The following is an 18,982-nucleotide window of genomic DNA, read 5'->3' on the forward strand; positions in this document are numbered from 1 at the left end:
ACATGTAAAAGAATGAAATTAGAATACTCCCTAACACCATACACAAAAATAAACTCAAAATGGATGAAAGACCTAAATGTAAGGCCAGACACTATAAAACTCTTAGTGGAAAACATAGGAAGAACACTCTTTGACATCAATCACAGCAAGATCTTTTTTGATCCACCTCCTGGAGTAATGGAAATAAAAACAAAAATAAACAAATGGGACCTAATGAAACTTCAAAGCTTTTGCACAGCAAAGGAAACCATAAACAAGACGAACAGACAACCCTCAGAATGGGAGAAAATATTTGCAAACGAATCAAGGGACAAAGGATTAATCTCCAAAATATATAAACAGCTCATGCAGCTCAGTATTAAAAAAACAAACCCAATCCAAAAATGGGCAGAAGACCTAAATAGACATTTCTCCAAAGAAGACATACAGATGGCCAAGAAACACATGAAAAGCTGCTCAACATCACTAATTATTAGAGAAATGCAAATCAAAACTACAATGAGATATCATCTCACACCAGTCAGAAAGGCCATCATCAGAAAATGTACAAACAACAAATGCTGGAGAGGGTGTGGAGAAAAGGGAACCCTCTTGCATTGTTGGTGGGAATGTAAATTGATACAGCCACTATGGAGAACAGTATGGAGGTTCCTTAAAAAACTAAAAACAGAATTACCATATGACCCAGCAATCCCACTACTGGGCATATACCCAGAGAAAACCATAATTCAAAAAGACACATGCACCCCAATATTCATTGCAGCACTATTTACAATAGCCAGGTCATGGAAGCAACCTAAATGCCCATCTACAGATGAATGGATAAAGAAGATGTGGTACATATATACAATGGAATATTACTCAGCCATAAAAAGGAACGAAATTGGGTCATTTGTAGGGACATGGATGGATCTAGAGACCGTCATACAGAGTGAAGTCAGAAAAGAGAAAAACAGATATCATATATTAACACATATATGTGGAACCTAGAAAAATGGTACAGATGAACTGGTTTGCAGGGCAGAAACTGAGACACAGATGTAGAGAACAAACGTATGGACACCAAGGGGGGAAAGCAGCAGGGGGTGGTGGTGGTGGTGTGATGAATTGGGATATTCGGATTGACATGTATATACTGATATGTATAAAATGGATGACTAATAAGAACCTGCTGTATAAAAAAATAAATAAAATTCAAAAAAACAAAACACGGCTTTGAATACATTTCAGGGAAGAGGAAAGCACCAAAATAGGAAATATTCAAATCTGTCTAACTATTTGAAATGGTAATTATTTCACCTTCTAATTACGAAAATAAAGCACCATTTAAAAAAAATTAACTTAGAAATCTTAGTATATGTTGTGGTAATCAGAATGCAATGCAATGTGTTACTTTTATTGGCGCACAGACACTGCAACATCTGATAGAGAATTTGCCAAGAACAAAAATTAATTGAAATCCAGCATAATTTAAAGACATTCCAAAAATCTTAGTGCAAATCCAAGCCACATTTGTTTAATAAAAAAAAAAAAAAACAAAGAAACAAACAAGCAAAAAAACCCAGAAAACCAATGCAATGGTTATGGAGGAAGTCCACTCTGAAAGTAAGGCTCTATTCATCATTATCTGTTAATCATAGAATATTAAAGTATTTAAAAAAATTCTTTTGGCTTGAAGACAGTTTGTAAATAAAATATTAGGGCTTCTATTTACTTTATCTCAGCCTTTCAAAATTTATTTTGTATGTGTTTTATAATGCATATATAAAACACTCCCACAAAAGTTCAGAGGCTATTGTCCTAAGCACTGGGTGATTTCTCAGTACTCTGCCACTAGAAAGTAAGCTCCATGAGGGCAAGGACTTTTGTTCACCAATGAAACCCAGGTGTCCTGGAACACCGTGGGGACCCAAAATTGCTGAATAAATTTGCTTGGCAAATCCATCACCTCAAAATGATAGAGGGCAAGGTACTTGCTCAACAGCAAGTATCACTGAGCAAGGATCCACTGAAGACACAGTGAGCAACTAAGACAGAGAGAATGGCCTTTGTCTCCAACTTTGGCAGAACTCCAGCATTACTGCTATCATCAGCAAATGGTTTATTTTCCAAACTAAACTTATTTCTTTGTCTTATTTTCCATACAGTTTACTTCTGCATGTCAGAATGATTCTGTTTTAGACACTGGCATTGGAACCAAAGGGTCTTTAGTATGCTTTGTATGTCTCCCCCTTGTTTTAAACATTTATATGTACTACCTTCAAAAGTACATCAGTTTTGGGGCATGAACAAGAAGAAACTAGTGTCAACTGCAACAAAGAAGCCTTGCTACTTCACAGATATAAAAGAAAAGAATCCAGGAGGCCAACCTATACTTCAGACAAATTTTATCACACCTTTAGATGTCATGACACCGTGGCTAGCAAACTGCTGAAACAGAGAAAGGACACTATTTCCCCATGAGGCGATGTTGTTGGTAGGTTTTTGCTTGTTTTTGTTAAAAGCATCAAGGGCATGGCCAAAAACTACTTTCTTATACTTAACAGTAATATACTGTTTTCTTTGCTTGCCCAATATCAACTCTTCAACTGTTCAGAAAATAATTTAGATTTATATGACTATTAATAAAAAATTGATTCAAATTCAATTCAATGTGAGAAACCCACCATATTCTTTTCTGGTATTTTGGTAATTCAGGCAGTCTGAGGAATAGACAAGAGAGAAATGGTACAGACTAATAGTTAATTTTCACTAATAATACTCTCCTTTAAAAAAAAAAGATCATGGCAAGGGACTTCCCTGGTGGCACAGTGGTTAAGAATCCACCTGCCAACGCAGGGGACATGGGTTCGAGCCCTGGTCTGGGAAGATCCCACATGCCGCGGAGCAACTAAGCCTGTGCGCCACAACTAGTGAGCCTGCGCTCTAGAGCCTGCGAGCCACAACTACTGAGCCCGTGTGCCACAACTACTGAAGCCCACGCGCCTAGAGCCCGTGCTCCACAACAATAGAAGCCACCACAATGAGAAGCCTGCGCACCTCAACAAAGAGTAGCCCCCGCTCTCTGAAACTAGAGAAAGGCTGCACGCAGCAACGAAGATCCAACACAGCCATAAATGAATGAATGATCATGGCAAAATTATACAGTCCAAATGCATACTATAACAAAACAAGCCAAGCAGTGAAAATCTACTGTCCAAATATTAATGGTTCCAACAATTATCTCCTCTCCCTTGTCCTCAGTTTTCTCACCAGCAAATATACTGTAAGAGCATTATCTTAAGAAACATTCTCTTTCAGTCAAACGGGTTATTTCTCTGTTCTCCTTTACAGAAACACTCTTTGAAAGTGTTATCTATGATGGTTCCCTCAATTCCTTCCGTTCCGTTCTCTCCTGAACCTGATCCAATCAGAATTTCACTCTTCTACCTCTAACAAAACTGCTTACAAAGGTCTCAAGCAACCCTGGCCCCACGAAATCCTACGGTCAATTCTTAGTCTTCACCTAACTTGACCCGTCTGCAGCATCTAACACAGATGATAATTCCCTCCTTTCTGAAACGTTTTCTTCACTTGCCTTCCACATACCACACTCTCTTGGTTTTCCTTCTGCTTCACTGGTCACTCCTTCCTAGCTTATCTTTCACATCTCCAAAGACTTGGAATAAAAAAAATGCATCAAGGCTGAATTCCATCTGAGTTCCCCACCATTCCCTATTCCCTTCCTCTGCTGCATTTTTCTCCCCAGAACTTAACACTATAGAACATACCATACACTTCATTTTTTTAAAAATAAATTTATTTATTTATTTGTTTTTATACTTGGCTGCGTTGGGATTTCGTTGCTGCGCTCGGGCTTTCTCTAGTTGCGGCGAGCGGGTGCTACTCTTCGTTGCGGTGCGTGGGCTTCTCATTGCAGTGGCCTCTCTTGTTATGGAGCACGGGCTCTAGGCGCGAGGGCTTCGGTAGTTGTGGCTCACGGGCTCTAGAGCGCAGGCTCAGTAGTTGTGGCGCCCGGGCTTAGTTGCTCCGCGGCATGTGGGATCTTCCCAGACCAGGGCTTGAACCCGTGTCCCCTGCATTGGCAGGCGGATTCCCAACCACTGCGCCACCAGGGAAGCCCTATACTTCATTTTATTGCTTTATTTTCTGTCTCTACCCATTAGATTATTTCATGAGGGTAAGAATTTTTGTCTGTTTTGTTTAGTGTTGTATTCTCAGTGCATAGAACAGATCTAGCTTATTGTAGGAACTCAAAAAAATATTTGTTGAATGAGTGAATGAATTAATAAAAATAAAAGTGTAAACAGCAAGAGTCATCTTGTACTAGTAACTTAGCAGCCAGATACCCCAATAAGCAAATAATATACATTTCAGTTAATCCTGAAACAACCCTATGAGATCTCTGAGGCACTGTGGGGCGGGGTGGGGTGTTAACATGCCCCAAACACAAACTACTAAGTGGCAGTGCCATGATTCAAACCCAAGTCTGTCCTCTTCAAAGTTAATGCTCTTAATCACTGCATGGTATTATTTTCACTGGAGTACTATTTCGTTGGTTTTGAACTAAATCCAACCCTGCTATTTGAAGAGTCAGCAATCAAGTTTCCTGTAGTTGTAAAATAATCTCCATTTTGTCTGTGAAGACAAACATTCGTTTAGTACCATCAAGTTAGAAATTTTAATGGAGATTCTTATTTAAAAGGAAAGCATTCCACGTTGCCATTTTCAGTGATAACAGTATAAGTGAGAAGACACACCGCTCTCCTTCAAAGTGTTGATGGCAGAACTTCCAACTTCCTCTCTCCCATTTCTATTAAAATCTCAAGCCAATGGTTTCCAAACCTGGCTGAAGAGTCACCTAGGAGCTTTTTGTTTTCTGAAAACAAGATTCCCAGGCCCAACTCCAGAGCAACGAAACCAGAATCTCTAGGAAACAGGGCTCAGGAACCCAGTATTTTTTAAAGCTCTGCAGGAAGCCTTGGTGGTTAGCCAAGTTTGGAAAACACTGGTTAAAAGAACCAAAGCTGGCAAGAAACTAGTACCTCTATCTGAGCATCTGGCTCACTGTTTAACAGTGACCAAGTCTCACTGGTACTGACCTTCTTGGAAAGAGGCACGATGCTGTTGGGTCGAACAAGCCTCCGTTTCTTACAGCTCAGCACAGGACGTGTTCGGGCTGCCACACAGGTGCCATCAGTTGATGAAGAAACTAGATTCAGTCTTTGCTTTTTATGCAATTGTTCCTCAGCATCAGAGTTGTCACCTGGAATGTGGTCTGCCAAGACAGGCTGAAGACTACACAAGGGGAAGGAAGAATATCCACTTCTCAGAAGACGTAAGGAAACAAAGCCTTTAATACTTGTTCAACCACCTCTACTTGCAAATGTTCACAGACAAAAACATGTGTTCTAGAGCACACAGAGGTCACTTCTTGATGCTGATGTCTGTTAATCTAAGTGGGTATGCAGTATCTGTGCTTATTTTTAAGGTGCTCTTGGTGGATGTTACTCTACCATGTCTGAAAAATGCAAAAGTCAGTAAGTGAACTCAGGTTCTAGTGATTAAGTTCTCTTCTACAACAAAAACATGAATTCTTAAAAGTCTAGAAAATTGCAACTGGTAAGAATATTTTTAATATATATTGAGAATCAGTTCTCCTGTGAAACTTGCCTATTAGGGATGGGTACTCATTGTTCACTTGCAGAAGGATTCCTTGATCTTTCATAAATACAGATTTAAAGCCTTTAGGGATCTAATCTGTTCTAGAGTAGAGGATTTTATGTAAATATTTCTGAGGAATTCTACCAAGACAGGACCAATCACAACGATTCATAATAACTTTAGGACTTTAAATTTTTCTCCATGCTGAGTCGATTTTAGGCCACAGTAACTAACAGGAAAATACATTAGGAGGCTACTTAAAATATACTTGCTACAGTAGGAGGCATGCACAATATTATGAAGTGATAAGGTTTCCGCTTCTTTAAACCAGGGTTACTCCTGGCTAGGGATAACTAACAGCCTCAAACCCATCTTTAACAAGCCTGCTGAGTATAAGAAGTATGCAGAAGAGATGAAACTTACGTATTAATGACTCCATTGACAGGTCTCAATGCTCCACATGATTTAGTAGACAATGACTCTGAAGGATGACCAGAGGCACCATGGTTTTCCAGTGGCTGAGAAACAGACTCAATCTTAATGAGAAGAAAAATGAAAATATATTAGCAACATTTAACCAACAGCACCAGCCTGAAAAGCAGCACCATTTCATTTTAATGAAACACCTAAAATTTCTGATGACCAACTTGGAAAACAACTCATTTATGGAACACATTTAAGTGTTTCTTGGATTTGTGTCTCCTGGGCTGCAGTCCTCACAAATCCCAAATAAATGCATTTTTTGGCCTTAAAAAAACCAAAACCAAAATCACTCGTATGATTGAGGAAAAAAGAAAATAATTAAGAGAATCAGCTTTCGAGATTTTGCTTTGGCAAAATTTGGAGAATTTGCTTTGGAGGGAGGGGTTAGGAATTAAGATATTTAACAGACCAAAAGTAGTAAAGTGCCTACTGACAGGGAAATGACCTAATGACTCCATGGAACAGAAGCACAGCAAAACAGTTACATAGTACCAAGAGTCAAGTTTTCAACCTAAGGGTCAAGAAGGGTACATAAGTTCAGTAGGAAGACAACTAAGAGGAAATTTAAATGTAGCTAATATCTGCTTAACTTCACAGTGTATGCTGGAAGCTTGTTTCCAGAAAACCATACTCTCTCACTCTCTCTCTCTCTCTATATATATTTCACCCCTGTGATAAAAGAAGTAGAAACAATAAAATGACAATGAATAACTAATAATTACCTAATGCTATCAGGTAGTAACTTTGGACTACACAAATACAGTTGACCCTCAAACAACTTTTGGATTTGAAGTGCAGGGATCCATTTATACGTGGATACGTTTCAACAGTAAACACTAAAGTACTACACAGTCTGTGGTTGGTTGAATCTGCAGATGTGGAGGAACTGTGGATAGGGAGGGCTGACTACACACTATACGTGGATTAAATCCCATGTTGTTTAAGAGTCAATTGTATATGCTTAGAATATAAAATGAAAACAGGGAGGTAGGAAAAAAATTTGGAAAAGTTGGAATTTCACTATTTCAAAACAAATTATACATTTACTAGGCTAAAAGGGGTAGGGGCAGCCGTGAGATGTCAATCACATGGAGTGTCTGAGGTATTGGCAATAAAGCCACAGCTCAGTTATCCCTCGGCTCTGGGAGTTGTTGGAATACCACAGAATGGCTGTGGTCTTTGTCTCCTCCCTTACACTCAAACTGACTTTGGGGTGTTTTGACATCCCCTTTCCTGTAACTGCTACCAGTACATATCAAAGCCAATATTTTGAGGCTGAAATTCTATTTATCAGTATTGTTAAATTTCTTTTTTGATCTTTATACCCCCAAGGAGAAAACACCAAAGGATCTGAAGACCTGAGAACAGTCTCAAGAAAGGACAATAGACTGGGAAGCTAATTTTAAAAATTTAATACAAATTATCCAAAAAGTTAGATCAGGGTATACAAATAGACAAGACACATGAATAAATTACAATGAGTAAACACTGAGAAAGTGTTCTGTCTTCCTTGTTAGATACCCTGTACATTTACTGTTATATCTTGAACAATTATATTAGTCAACAACACCAAAATTATGGTAAATTTGGCTCATGTACTCATTGCCTTAAAAGCCACACTGATTTCCTCATGGAAAGTAATATGTAAGAGTTATAAAGATGTTCATGTCTTCTGACAAAGTATTTTACTCATCAAAATCTATCTTAAAGAAGTAACTCAACAAAACACCCCCCCAAATCTTACACACAAAGCTAGTCACTGCAATGATACGGATCAATAACCTAAATGCTCAACACTTGAGGCATAGTTATAAAATGTGGTACACCAAATCGGAATATTGAAGATAATCATAAAGGATATTTCCTCTTCCTTTACCCAGAAGAATATTTAAATATAGAAAATAATAGGTAGAAATGATTTTGGAAAGGGGCTAAATTCAAAATATTTTTAATACAATTGTGGTGACTAAAAATATATGTACGCAGATAATGACAAGGTAAAAATAGTGTTAAAGAGGCAGAATAGAGACTTCACCGGTGGCGCAGTGGTTAAGAATCTGCCTGCCAATGCAGGGGACACGGGTTCAAGCCCTGGTCTGGGAAGATGCCACATGCCGCGGAGCAACAAAGCCCGTGCACCACAACTACTGAGCCTACGCTCTAGAGCCCGGGAGCCACAACTACTGAAACCCGCGCGCCTAGAGCCCGTGCTCCACAACAACAGAAGCCACCGCAATGAGAAGCCTGCGCACCGCAACGAAGAGTAGCCCCTGCTCGCCGCAACTAGAGAAAGCCCACACGCAGCAACCATGACCCAATGCAGCCAAAAATAAATAAACAAATAAAACTAAAAAAAAAAAAGAGGCAGAACAGGACTCTTCCGAAGTTTTCTTTACATTTAGATAATATTTTTAACATTAAAAAACCCCCAGATAAACCCAATACCCTCCTGAATGCTAGTGAGGATTTACCATTGAGGGAACACCTCAAAAAGCCCAAACAAATATTATGGTACGACAAAGGACAAAAAGGTTTAAGATTCAGGTTGGTGTTAAACTAGGAGATGTGTGACTCCAGCCATGTTACAGCTTTCCTAGATTTCAGAAGTTCTGGTTTAGATGAAAAAGTTTCCTTTCAACATGAAAACGCTGTGACTATGAACTTTTTGGTGTTGATCTGAAGAACTTCTGTCAGCTTTATATTCACTTAAAACAATAGCTTTTAGCATTAAATTATGACAGAGATCTGGTTTACATATCTACATGTTTTACAAGGTGCCACGTTTAAGCAATAGGTTGACTCTCATTTGATTAAGATTTATTTTCTAGGGATTATGGAGAACTAACCACCAGGATACCTGTCAAGACAAACTGTTGCCATTCTTTAACAAAATCTCATTTCAAAACAAGTTTACTTTTCTTAGCTAATAATCTATCCTTGTTTTTCATGCCTACAGATATATAAGTATATTTAAAGGCCATTAATCTTCAATGTGTATTTTATTATTTTTCTTAGAGGAACTTGCAACTTTCCTGGGGGTAATTCAGCCCCCAAATTAAAATAGAAGTCAACAGGCAAAAAGGTTACTTAAGCACAGAAATGCTTGTCAAGGATACAGAAGCACACAGCAATTAAGAGCATCAAAGTCAGAGAGAAAATGTGCTTGAATTCCAATCCCAACCATACAAGGAGGCACTGAATATTTAGAAGGATCTGCTTAGAAACCTTGGGATATCCTACATGTAATCACCCTGAGATCTAAAGCAGGGCACTGGGGCAACCAGGTTCATCATTCATTCTCAAATTCAAAGAGCTTAAAACATTAACCCCAATCCTCTAATAGTGTTTCATCTAGAAAAAGAAAAACACAACTCACAAACACATGTAATTTTACTTAGAGTTTCTTAAATGCATTCACATTGCCTTAAGAAAAAGTGAACACTCCTTATCTTGCAGTCCAAAAGGCTGCAAAGACAGGGTAGAGAAACATTAACAAACACTTCACAAATATTAAATCCACACACTAATTTAAGCCCGATTGTTATTACTGCAGTGGTTTACATCATTAATATTTTCAGGAAACTAAAGCATGACTCAGATACTTGCCATCCAATGGGAAACTGTAAATAGGAGTTGTTACAGAGCTTTTCTTGAGTTTTATGTGATGTTCAGATACACTCTGAGGGTACATGCATCCCACAGCCAGAAAAGAGTAGAAAAGCTGAAGTGGTAGGTAGAGTGCTTCTGTAATCCCTCCCTTTTCTAAAGCAGAGCCCCAGGGATTACCTTTTGGGGAAATCTTAGAGTTAAAGGTAGCAAGCAGGGTTACTGAAGTGATTTTTTTCCTTGACTGGAAGGGCCAGATGCATGGAATAACACAGCAATGAGATTCTATTTGTTATTCTTATAAAGTAGGCATCTGTTTGATTCATTACTCCACCCTCTTGGCCAGATGAATTAAGTGTGACAAAGAGCCCTTAAAGAAAAACTAGATTAAATTAAGGTTTATTTGGGGGGGGGGGGAGTAGATTTTTCTGGGGTCTGAGAACCCATGTTCACTGAATTTGTTTTACTAAAAAGTAGAGAAAGTAAAGGGGTAAAAATCAAAAGGCACACAACTTAAAAAAATGTAATAAAATAAATCTCTAGGTGTGTATGCAAGATATGTGTGTATGTTTCTTTACTTTAGTCATTCAAGTAACGCCATGCTATAACTGTTTGAAATACCATTTTCCTTAGATGCACCATATTTGTTTGTCTAGAAAATTTAACAGTTCTGTTTTGGTTAGTTATTACCTTTCTGACAAACATTATCAAAATGGAAAGAAAAGGCTAACTGGATGTAAGGAATTCAACTTTCATTTCTGGGTCAAAATGCTCTCCATCTCAATGATACCCAGCATAGTCCTGCTTAAAATTACCAAAATATTGCTGGCCCATAAAGAGTATACCAGTCATTTCCATGAACTAGCACCACGGCCAAGAAACTGTGCTAAAGTGGAAGTGGAACTTTCTGAAAATTCCACTTCCACCAAGTTACTTACCTAGGCTTCAATTTCTGCACATGTAAAATGGGACTATGTGCCTCACTTTCCTATGTCTCTATATTGAGGTCAAAATATAATCTATAATTATATTAAAACAACTTTGGGAGATTAGGTTTGACGTAAATATGCTACCATGGGTAAAACAGATAGCTAGTGGGAACCTGCTGTATAGCACAGGGAGCTCAGCTCGGTGCTCTGTGATGACCTAGATGGGTGGGATGGCAGCGGGAAGGAGGTCCGAGAGAGAGGGGATATATATATACATATAGCTGATCCACTTCACTGTACAGCAGAAACTAACACAACACTGTAAAGCAATTATACTCCAATTAAAAAAAAGACACGTTAAAAACAAAACTTTGAATTATTCGTTTCTAAAAATGCAACCAGCATAATGCTGTTACAAGTCCAGAGACTACTAAACCTAAGATCTGTATTTACCAACACTGTTGAAAATCTTTCTCTAGAATCTAGAGAAATACGGTAATTGCAAGAACAGCCTTATAAATTCTTACTGTTCAACTTATTTATCCACAGCCCAATTTATTTTAAAAGTCCTAATTGGTCAGTCAGTGTTTTTTAATACTGTGGATCAAACGTTCCCCAGCCAGTATCTAACCCTCTACTCTCTATCTCAAAACCCTCGTGGGGGCCAATGCACCATTCATTGTCCCTGATGACTGCAAAACTTCAAGGAAAAGAACACTCTTCCCGTGTAACCAATGGTAGGAAGATTATACCTTGAATGTTTAAAAAGAAAAAGCAATAGCTTACATTGTTGTATGCTTTACTTCTGGGAAAGCATTAGTCCTTCATTTAATAGTTCACTTGTTAACTCCATCAATTCCACAAAGTAAGGAAAGGTAAAAGAATGAGGCTTGGGACTTCCCTGGTGGCACAGTGGTTGAGAATCTGCCTGCTAATGCAGGGGACACGGGTTCGAGCCCTGGTCTGGGAAGATCCCACATGCCGCGGAGCAACTGGGCCCGTGAGCCACAACTACTGAGCCTGCGCGTCTGGAGCCTGTGCTCCGCAACAAGAGAGGCCACGATAGTGAGAGGCCCGCGCACCGCGATGAAGAGTGGCCCCCGCTTGCTGCAGCTAGAGGAAGCCCTCGCACAGAAATGAAGACCCAACACAGCCAAAAAATAAATAAATAAATAAAATACAAGAATCTTAAAAAAAACCAAAAGAACCCCCAAGTTTAAAAAAAAAAAAAAAAGAATCCACCTGCCAATGCAGGGGACATGGGTTCAATCCCTGATCCAGGAAGATCCTACATGCCACGGAGCAATTAAGCCCATGCGCCACAACTACTGAAGCCCGCGCACCCTAGAGCCTGCACACCACAACTACTGAAGCCCATGCACCTAGAGCCCGTGCTCTGCAACAAGAGAAGCCACTGTAATGAGAAGCCCACACGCAGCAACGGAGACCCAATGCAGACCAAAAAAATTTTTTAAAGTGAGGCTTATTTTGCAAATAAAAGCAAACACAAATAATGACGTCATTTGTCAAAAGCCACAGAAGCAATGTTTTTGCTAAAACAAACAAAAAACCCCCTCAATTTCAAATCTAGTCTTTTAAAGAATATTTACCCAGTAGTTAAGGAGATGTAAGAAAATACACATGTATCTGCTCATTTGTGCAACAGAAATATAGGAAAGAAGGATAATGCAAAAACTAATGAAATTGGCTACCTACAGGAGGTGGGAACACAATGGAAAGAAGGTGGAAATAGGAACAGGGCTATAGCCTTTTGTACAGCTTTAATTCTTAGCACAGTAGTAATGTTTCGCATACTCAAAAAATAATAAATATCAACTACTGTGTGTGTGGGCAACAAGAAGTGGAATACTATAGTAACAAAAGAACTTAACTGTATTACAAAATAATTGCATAGTCACACTGAAAGGCAAACTAACCTAAGTACAACTTCGGGGAAATAGTATTTTGACTGTTTATTATAGTGCTAACATACTGTATACAATACTGTACTCTGGTTAGTAAAGATATTTCTCACAGGAGTATGAGCTGGCAATTATGAAACTACTTTATATGGTACTAGGATTGAACAAATAAGTATCAATAAGGAAGGAGGAAGGCTGTGGTGTTAGACTGGTACTAGTATAAACTCATGGTTTTTAGTGTATATACAGATGGGTGGATAACAAAATATATGTGTGTATGCATGCATGTAGCAGCATACATATATATATTTACTAGCTTTGTTGAGAAGTCCTAGATAGAAGCAATGACACCAAGTAGCAATGAGCACAACTAGTACCCAGATCTTGGTTTCAAACCCCTGTTCTCGGGGCTTCCCTGGTGGCGCAGTGGTTTAGAATCCGCCTGCCAATGCAGGGGACACGGGTTCGAGCCCTGGTCTGGCAAGATCCCATATGCCGCGGAGCAACTGGGCCCGTGAGCCACAATTACTGAGCCTGCACGTCTGGAGCCTGTGCTCCGCAACAAGAGAGGCCCACACACCGCGATGAAGAGTGGTCCCCACTTGCCACAACTGGAGAAAGCCCTCGCACAGAAACGAAGACCCAACACGGCCATAATTAATCAATTAATTAATTAATTAAAAAAAAAAAAAAAACCCTGTTCTCCAATAAAAAGAAGCAGGGCTGGAACAGGTAAAATACAAGATGAGCCTGGAACATTGTGGGACCCTGTTCTCCAATAAAAAGAAGCAGGGCTGGAACAGGTAAAATACAAGATGAGCCTGGAACATTGTGGGGTGCCAGAAAGTGAGTGCTCAAAAAACAAGGGGGGGGGCATGTTGAAAGGACACAGACGCCAATCTGAAAGAGGTCCCAATGCCAAAAGTTGAGACAACTGCAACTGAATAACTACTAATAGTAGTAGATTATAATCCATAACATAAAATTAATATCCATAAAACCATCCTGAAATAAATAACCGATTGATGGACGAAATAAATGGGGGAGAAAAGACAGCTCTTCCTAACAGAATTCCAATGAACAAATGTAGAAAACAGAAAATCACCATTTAGTAAACACCACAGCAATAATTATTGCAGTAATTTTGCAGGAAAAATCCACCAGTAGATGATAAAACTGTGGATTAAAGTATAATGAGCAACAGAAAAATGCATAGTATCCCCCCATGAGAGAGGCATTTATTACAAAGGGAAAAGTACTAACTTTACAGTGGAGAAACCTGGCAGGCATCACATTAACCAAGTGAAAAAGCTATCGCCATCATCTTGCACCCCTAATATGGTACACTGAGAAGGGCACAGGATCACTTCTGTGGAATTACTGCAAAAAATGCATAACCTTTAACGAAAAAACATCTGGCAACTCCATTCTGAGGAACATTACACATAATAACTTACCAATACTCTTGTGTCAAGGTCATGAAAGACAAAAACTGAGGTGCTCTCACACACTGGAAGAGACTTTAAAGAGATATGACAACTATATGGAATGTGGAACTCTAGACCAAAAAAAGGCGGCATAAATGAGAAAATAAGTGAAACTGGAATAAAATCTGTACTCTGTATCAATGTTAATTCCTAGTTTTGACACTGAACAATGGTTATGCAAGCTGTTAACACTAGGGGAAGCAGGGGAAGGATATGTGGGGACTCTTGTGTACTGCTTTTGCAACCTTTCTGTTAAGTCTAAAATCAAATTTCATTCATACACAAATCTAGGAGTTTTCCTTAGATCAAATTACTTAAAACAAGAAATGTTAATACTTATAAAAGCCCGTGACCTTTTGAGAAAAGTAAAAATATGAAAGAAATAAATTAAAAGTGGTCTTGGAATTCAGAAGGAAAAGAAATTATTTTGGTGTTGAGACAAATAGGAAAAGGTAAGGAATCATGAAGAGGGATTTGAGCTAGGCTCTAAGGAAACAGAAGATTACGAAAAACGACAGCTTTATCCTCATTACAGAATTAAAGGGGGTAACTCAAACACCATTTTCAACATCTTTGTGAGTCAAACCTCTAGTCCGACCCTTCCATTTTATAGTGGCCCAGAAAGGTTACCTTACTTATCAAAGTTATCAGAGCCACATGGTCTCCTAATTCCCAGGAATATTCCATAATGTCACACTTGCTCTGGCTGTGCTGTCTTGAGAGTTAGAAGCTGCTTTTAAATTTTAAAGTCAGCTACACAACTGCATGAGGGGCCCTGTGGTGCCCTATTCGGGAATTCAGAGCTTAAAATGCCAGAGGTGATAAAAGGGGATACAACCCCTTCCTTCAGCCAATGCAAGGATCCTTATTATAGAGAATAAACTATGCTGAAGCTACACCTTAAATTCTCACTCATTTTCCCTTTTCTGTCTTTTATACTTACCAATTTATCATTCCCATGATCTGTCTTCACCTCAGAACTAAGTGGAAGAAATAAGTCTGTTGTGTGCTCTGGGGGAGGCGCCTCTCCAAGAACTATCAACCCCTGCAGGACAGAGAGAAAAACAGCTTAAGTGGTGTAAGCTACAAATTTAATTTAGGAGTTAATATCAAGAGTTAGGGGCAGGGGGGGGTCTGGTTTACCAGAGGCCTTTTCCTTTATCCTATGGTTCTGAAACAAATATACCACCAGCAGCTTTGCTCTTCCAAGAGTGATTTCAACAAAAGGCCCTAGCAGTAGCCATGAATACCGCCTAAGACTCAAACCCAAGCTTCCCCTTTCTTCCACTTGAATGTTCGGACCTACATGGCTTGTAGCATCTTTTATTCACATCTTTCAGATCTGGGATCTTTATCAGAGTATGGTATTTTACACTATATCACCAACCACACTATACCATATTAACAATAGCAATGCAGTTTTTTTTCTACTTAACTTGATCAAAAATGTGGCTTAAGGATGACCAAACTAGAAGTGCTACAATTATAAATGATGAGCTAAACCAACTATCTCTGAGCAACCACAACCACCGGGTGAAACAAAGGTGGAACAGTCTCTACGGTAAGTATCTTAGAAACCAAAAACTTAAAACTGCTCCAAAGACACCTGTTTCTCACAAGCATAAGCATTACTCCAGATTAGGTTCCTGCTTGACAATTTCAAGTTCAGATTTTACATTCATCCCAGAAAATAAAAAATGTAAAAAGAAATTTTAAATGACTCCACAAATCCTCTCCGTAGCCAGCATGGGCCCAGCTTGGTGAAGTCAGAAGTTAGCTTACTATGAAAAATAAACATAAACCACAGACATGAATCTCCCACGAACACAAGTAGAGGTGACCAAAATCCAGTTATGACACTGTGTAACAGAAAGACTGGGATGCAAGTGCTCTTTGGTTCTCTTTCTCTGGTCTAGAAAATAAGGAGATCTGACCGATAAGAAGCTCTTAATGGAAATTTTGTATTAGAATCACTTGGGGGAAACCTTATCAAACTATACCTGCCCAGGTCCAACATCAAATCTACTCAGAATCTCTGAGGTGGGGAGCTGGGTATTCTGTTTTTAAAAAGCTTCCCTGGTAAGTCTTAATGCAAGCTCTAAATTGAAAAATACTAGACTCAATCATCTTGACTCAGCATCAGAATCCCCCAGAGAACATCCTAAAATATATCAACAGATTTCAGGGCCTAAAGACTTTGACTTATCAATTTGAGCTCCCTAGGCCATTATGACATAGGCTCTTGTGAGCCAGTGAACCAGAGGATCCTTTCCCTGGGGTTATTTCTAAGACAAAAATCTCCGTGAAATAGGAGATGTAAGAGATTGGGGGTCCGGTGGTGGTTAAGAAGGAACAATGGAATTTTACCTCAGTTAAAAAGGGAAGAAAAACAGGGCCTCCCCACCCGCCCCCCCGCCGTTAGAGAAACAACAAGTTACCTATTCTGGAATAAGACTATACCTAGGCTATGCAGAAAATGAAGCAGAGACTCCACAGAAAGAGGGAGAGGTTATTAAGAAAGCAAGAAACATTTGCCCTAGCTGCAAAATATTTTCTTGTTTCAATCAGAAGCATAAAATAGACCTCACAAACTTTTCCATTTCAAAGTAAAAACTGTTTGTAAAAAGCAGCTATTTTGTACAACATTCCCTTCTCAGAATATTGCATTCAACATCTTCTCTGCTTAAGAGCCTAAACCACCTCCCCATCTCCTATATAAAGCTAGCCCAAACTCATCTTGGCAAAGTCCATAATCCGTCCCTACCTTATCTATCTATTTCCAACTACTTTCTCCAAATATTGTTACACTAACCACATTATCTCCTAGAAAATGTCTCAATATATATGAAGTTGTTGGTGAGAGCTGGGGGTTATTACAAAGTAGTAGGTAAAGAAATGCAACTAAAGGTTACAATACTACCCACTACCTGTTCTTATGTCTTTGTTTATATTGATTCTGCCCTTTTCTTACATTTATCTATCCAAAAGGTTATGCTTCAAAAAGCTTGTCAAGGCCAAGTCCCACCTCCTTCCAAGAAAATGTCCCTGGTTAACTGAGCCCCTTATTTTCTTTATCCACGTTGCCAGACTTCCTAAAGCATCGTGATTTTATCTTACATTCTGTATATTTAAATCTCATTTCCAGAGCAGAATCTTAGGCCAAATTATTTATTTCATTTATTGTTGCCTCAATTTGTCGTTTTAAATGTTAACTAATGGTAAGATCCTTGAGGACTTAGACAAAATACAAATATATTCGAATCTCCCATATTCCCTAGCAGAGTTATACACCAAGAAAGGAAATGCATAATAATTATTTTTTGAGTTTTATGTTAAAAACTTTTTGCCCTTGAACGAGAAAATATTAAGTTTATATTAATTATAGCTAGAAGCCTAAATAAATCCAACTATTAGGTATAAAGTTACTCCCTCAATTTTTCTTAGGTGAGAAGGTAAGTCAGGATAAAATAGCCAATATTTTCCAAAGGGAAATTTTTCTGCTTAAACTACCAAATAATTTCTAAAAAACACCTGAGAGACTACAAAGACACCCTCCTGTGAAAGCTTTAAAAGACCTAGTAGGGACCACTTATTCCCCATCATTTTATAGACCCAGGGAGGATGCAGGTCGAAGGTCATGTCAATAGGCCAATCCGTGGCAGAACTAGGGATAAAAGCTGGGTTAGATAGACCCAGCTAATCTTTGTTTTGGCTTTCATTCATTCAAATCAAGCCATCGTGTCTCCATTCATCAAACATTTTTTAGGTGCTGGGGGTACAGGAAAGAAAGAAGACATATCCTTCTCCCTACTCCTATCCAAACTCATCCCTCAAAGTGCTTACAATTCTAATACTGGGACAAAGACAGAGTATCAACAATATGAGTAAGTAAAATTTACGTTGCACATTAGAAAGTGTTAAATGCTAAAAAACTAAAGGACAGTGAGAGGATAATAAAGTGGGAGTAGGCACTCTTTCATATTAGGCGGTCAGGGTAAAATGCACCAAGAAGGTGGTGTCTGAGCAAATACTGGAAAGAAACTTGGGAACAAACTTTGGGAATATCTGCAGGAAGAGCTAATGCAACAGTTTCAAGGTTGGAGCCAGCTTGATAACTTTAAGAACTGGAAGGAATTTGGTATGGCTGAAGGAAAATGAATGAGTGGAGTCTGAGGCAGAAGCTCAAGGCAGAGGAGGTAAGTGGGGGTGCAGGGCCTTGTAACTCCCTGTCTTTCAGCTTTTATGTCCAGATGGTAAATCACTGGAGAGTTTCAAGCAGTAGGGAGCAATGATCTGACTTATGGTTTAAAAGGATCAATTTGCTATTGTGTTGACATGTGGATGAGTGGATAGTAAATAGAGGAGCAGAAAGAACCGCTGTTGGATCAAAGTGGTTGGATTCTGGATATATATATATTTGAAGACAGAATCAATCAGTTATGCAAATATGCTTCTTGGGATGTGAGGGAAGAGAATAGTCAGAGAGTCAGTAAAGGTTTCTGGCCTCTGCAACAATAGCGCTCCTATTAATCTGTTGAAAGGTCTTTTCAATGTGCATTAGTTTTAATCAAATCTATTTTTGCAAATATTTACTCAAGTGCTATGCTGATTCATATGCTACCATTCACCCATGCATTCTTTCCCTGACCCCCAAAACTCTGTTCGTTCATTATAGCATACAAAACCAACCATTAAATCCTTTATACTGTACCTCATACCAAAAAGGATGAAAGCAACTAAAAGGAAGATGAGCAAATAAAAAGCATAGAAACAGCTAAAATCTGTTCATTCAGCTGACATTTATTGAGTGTCTACCACATGCTGGGTGGTGTGAAACACTAAGAATAAGAAAATAAATAAAATACATTCCACTCATAAGGAGCTTACTACC

General features: G+C 38.8%; 1 protein-coding gene across 4 annotated transcripts in view; it reads right to left on the reverse strand.

Annotated features, from left to right (window-relative positions):
• The window catches only part of KANSL1 (KAT8 regulatory NSL complex subunit 1), a 183,444-nt gene that overhangs the window by 38,411 nt on the left and 126,051 nt on the right, over positions 1-18,982 (reverse strand). For 3 of the 4 annotated variants that reach the window (XM_061175455.1, XM_061175457.1, XM_061175454.1), the window contains 3 exons: positions 15,035-15,136; positions 6,088-6,200; positions 5,103-5,298 (listed from right to left, as the gene is read on the reverse strand). In XM_061175455.1, coding sequence (XP_061031438.1) covers positions 5,103-5,298; positions 6,088-6,200; positions 15,035-15,136 — 411 coding nt within the window. The remainder of the gene's footprint in view (positions 1-5,102; positions 5,299-6,087; positions 6,201-15,034; positions 15,137-18,982) is intronic. The other variant, XM_061175456.1, reaches the window with a different exon arrangement.

This window comes from Eubalaena glacialis, chromosome 19 (genome assembly GCF_028564815.1).
Source record: "Eubalaena glacialis isolate mEubGla1 chromosome 19, mEubGla1.1.hap2.+ XY, whole genome shotgun sequence".
Classification (NCBI taxonomy): domain Eukaryota; kingdom Metazoa; phylum Chordata; class Mammalia; order Artiodactyla; family Balaenidae; genus Eubalaena; species Eubalaena glacialis.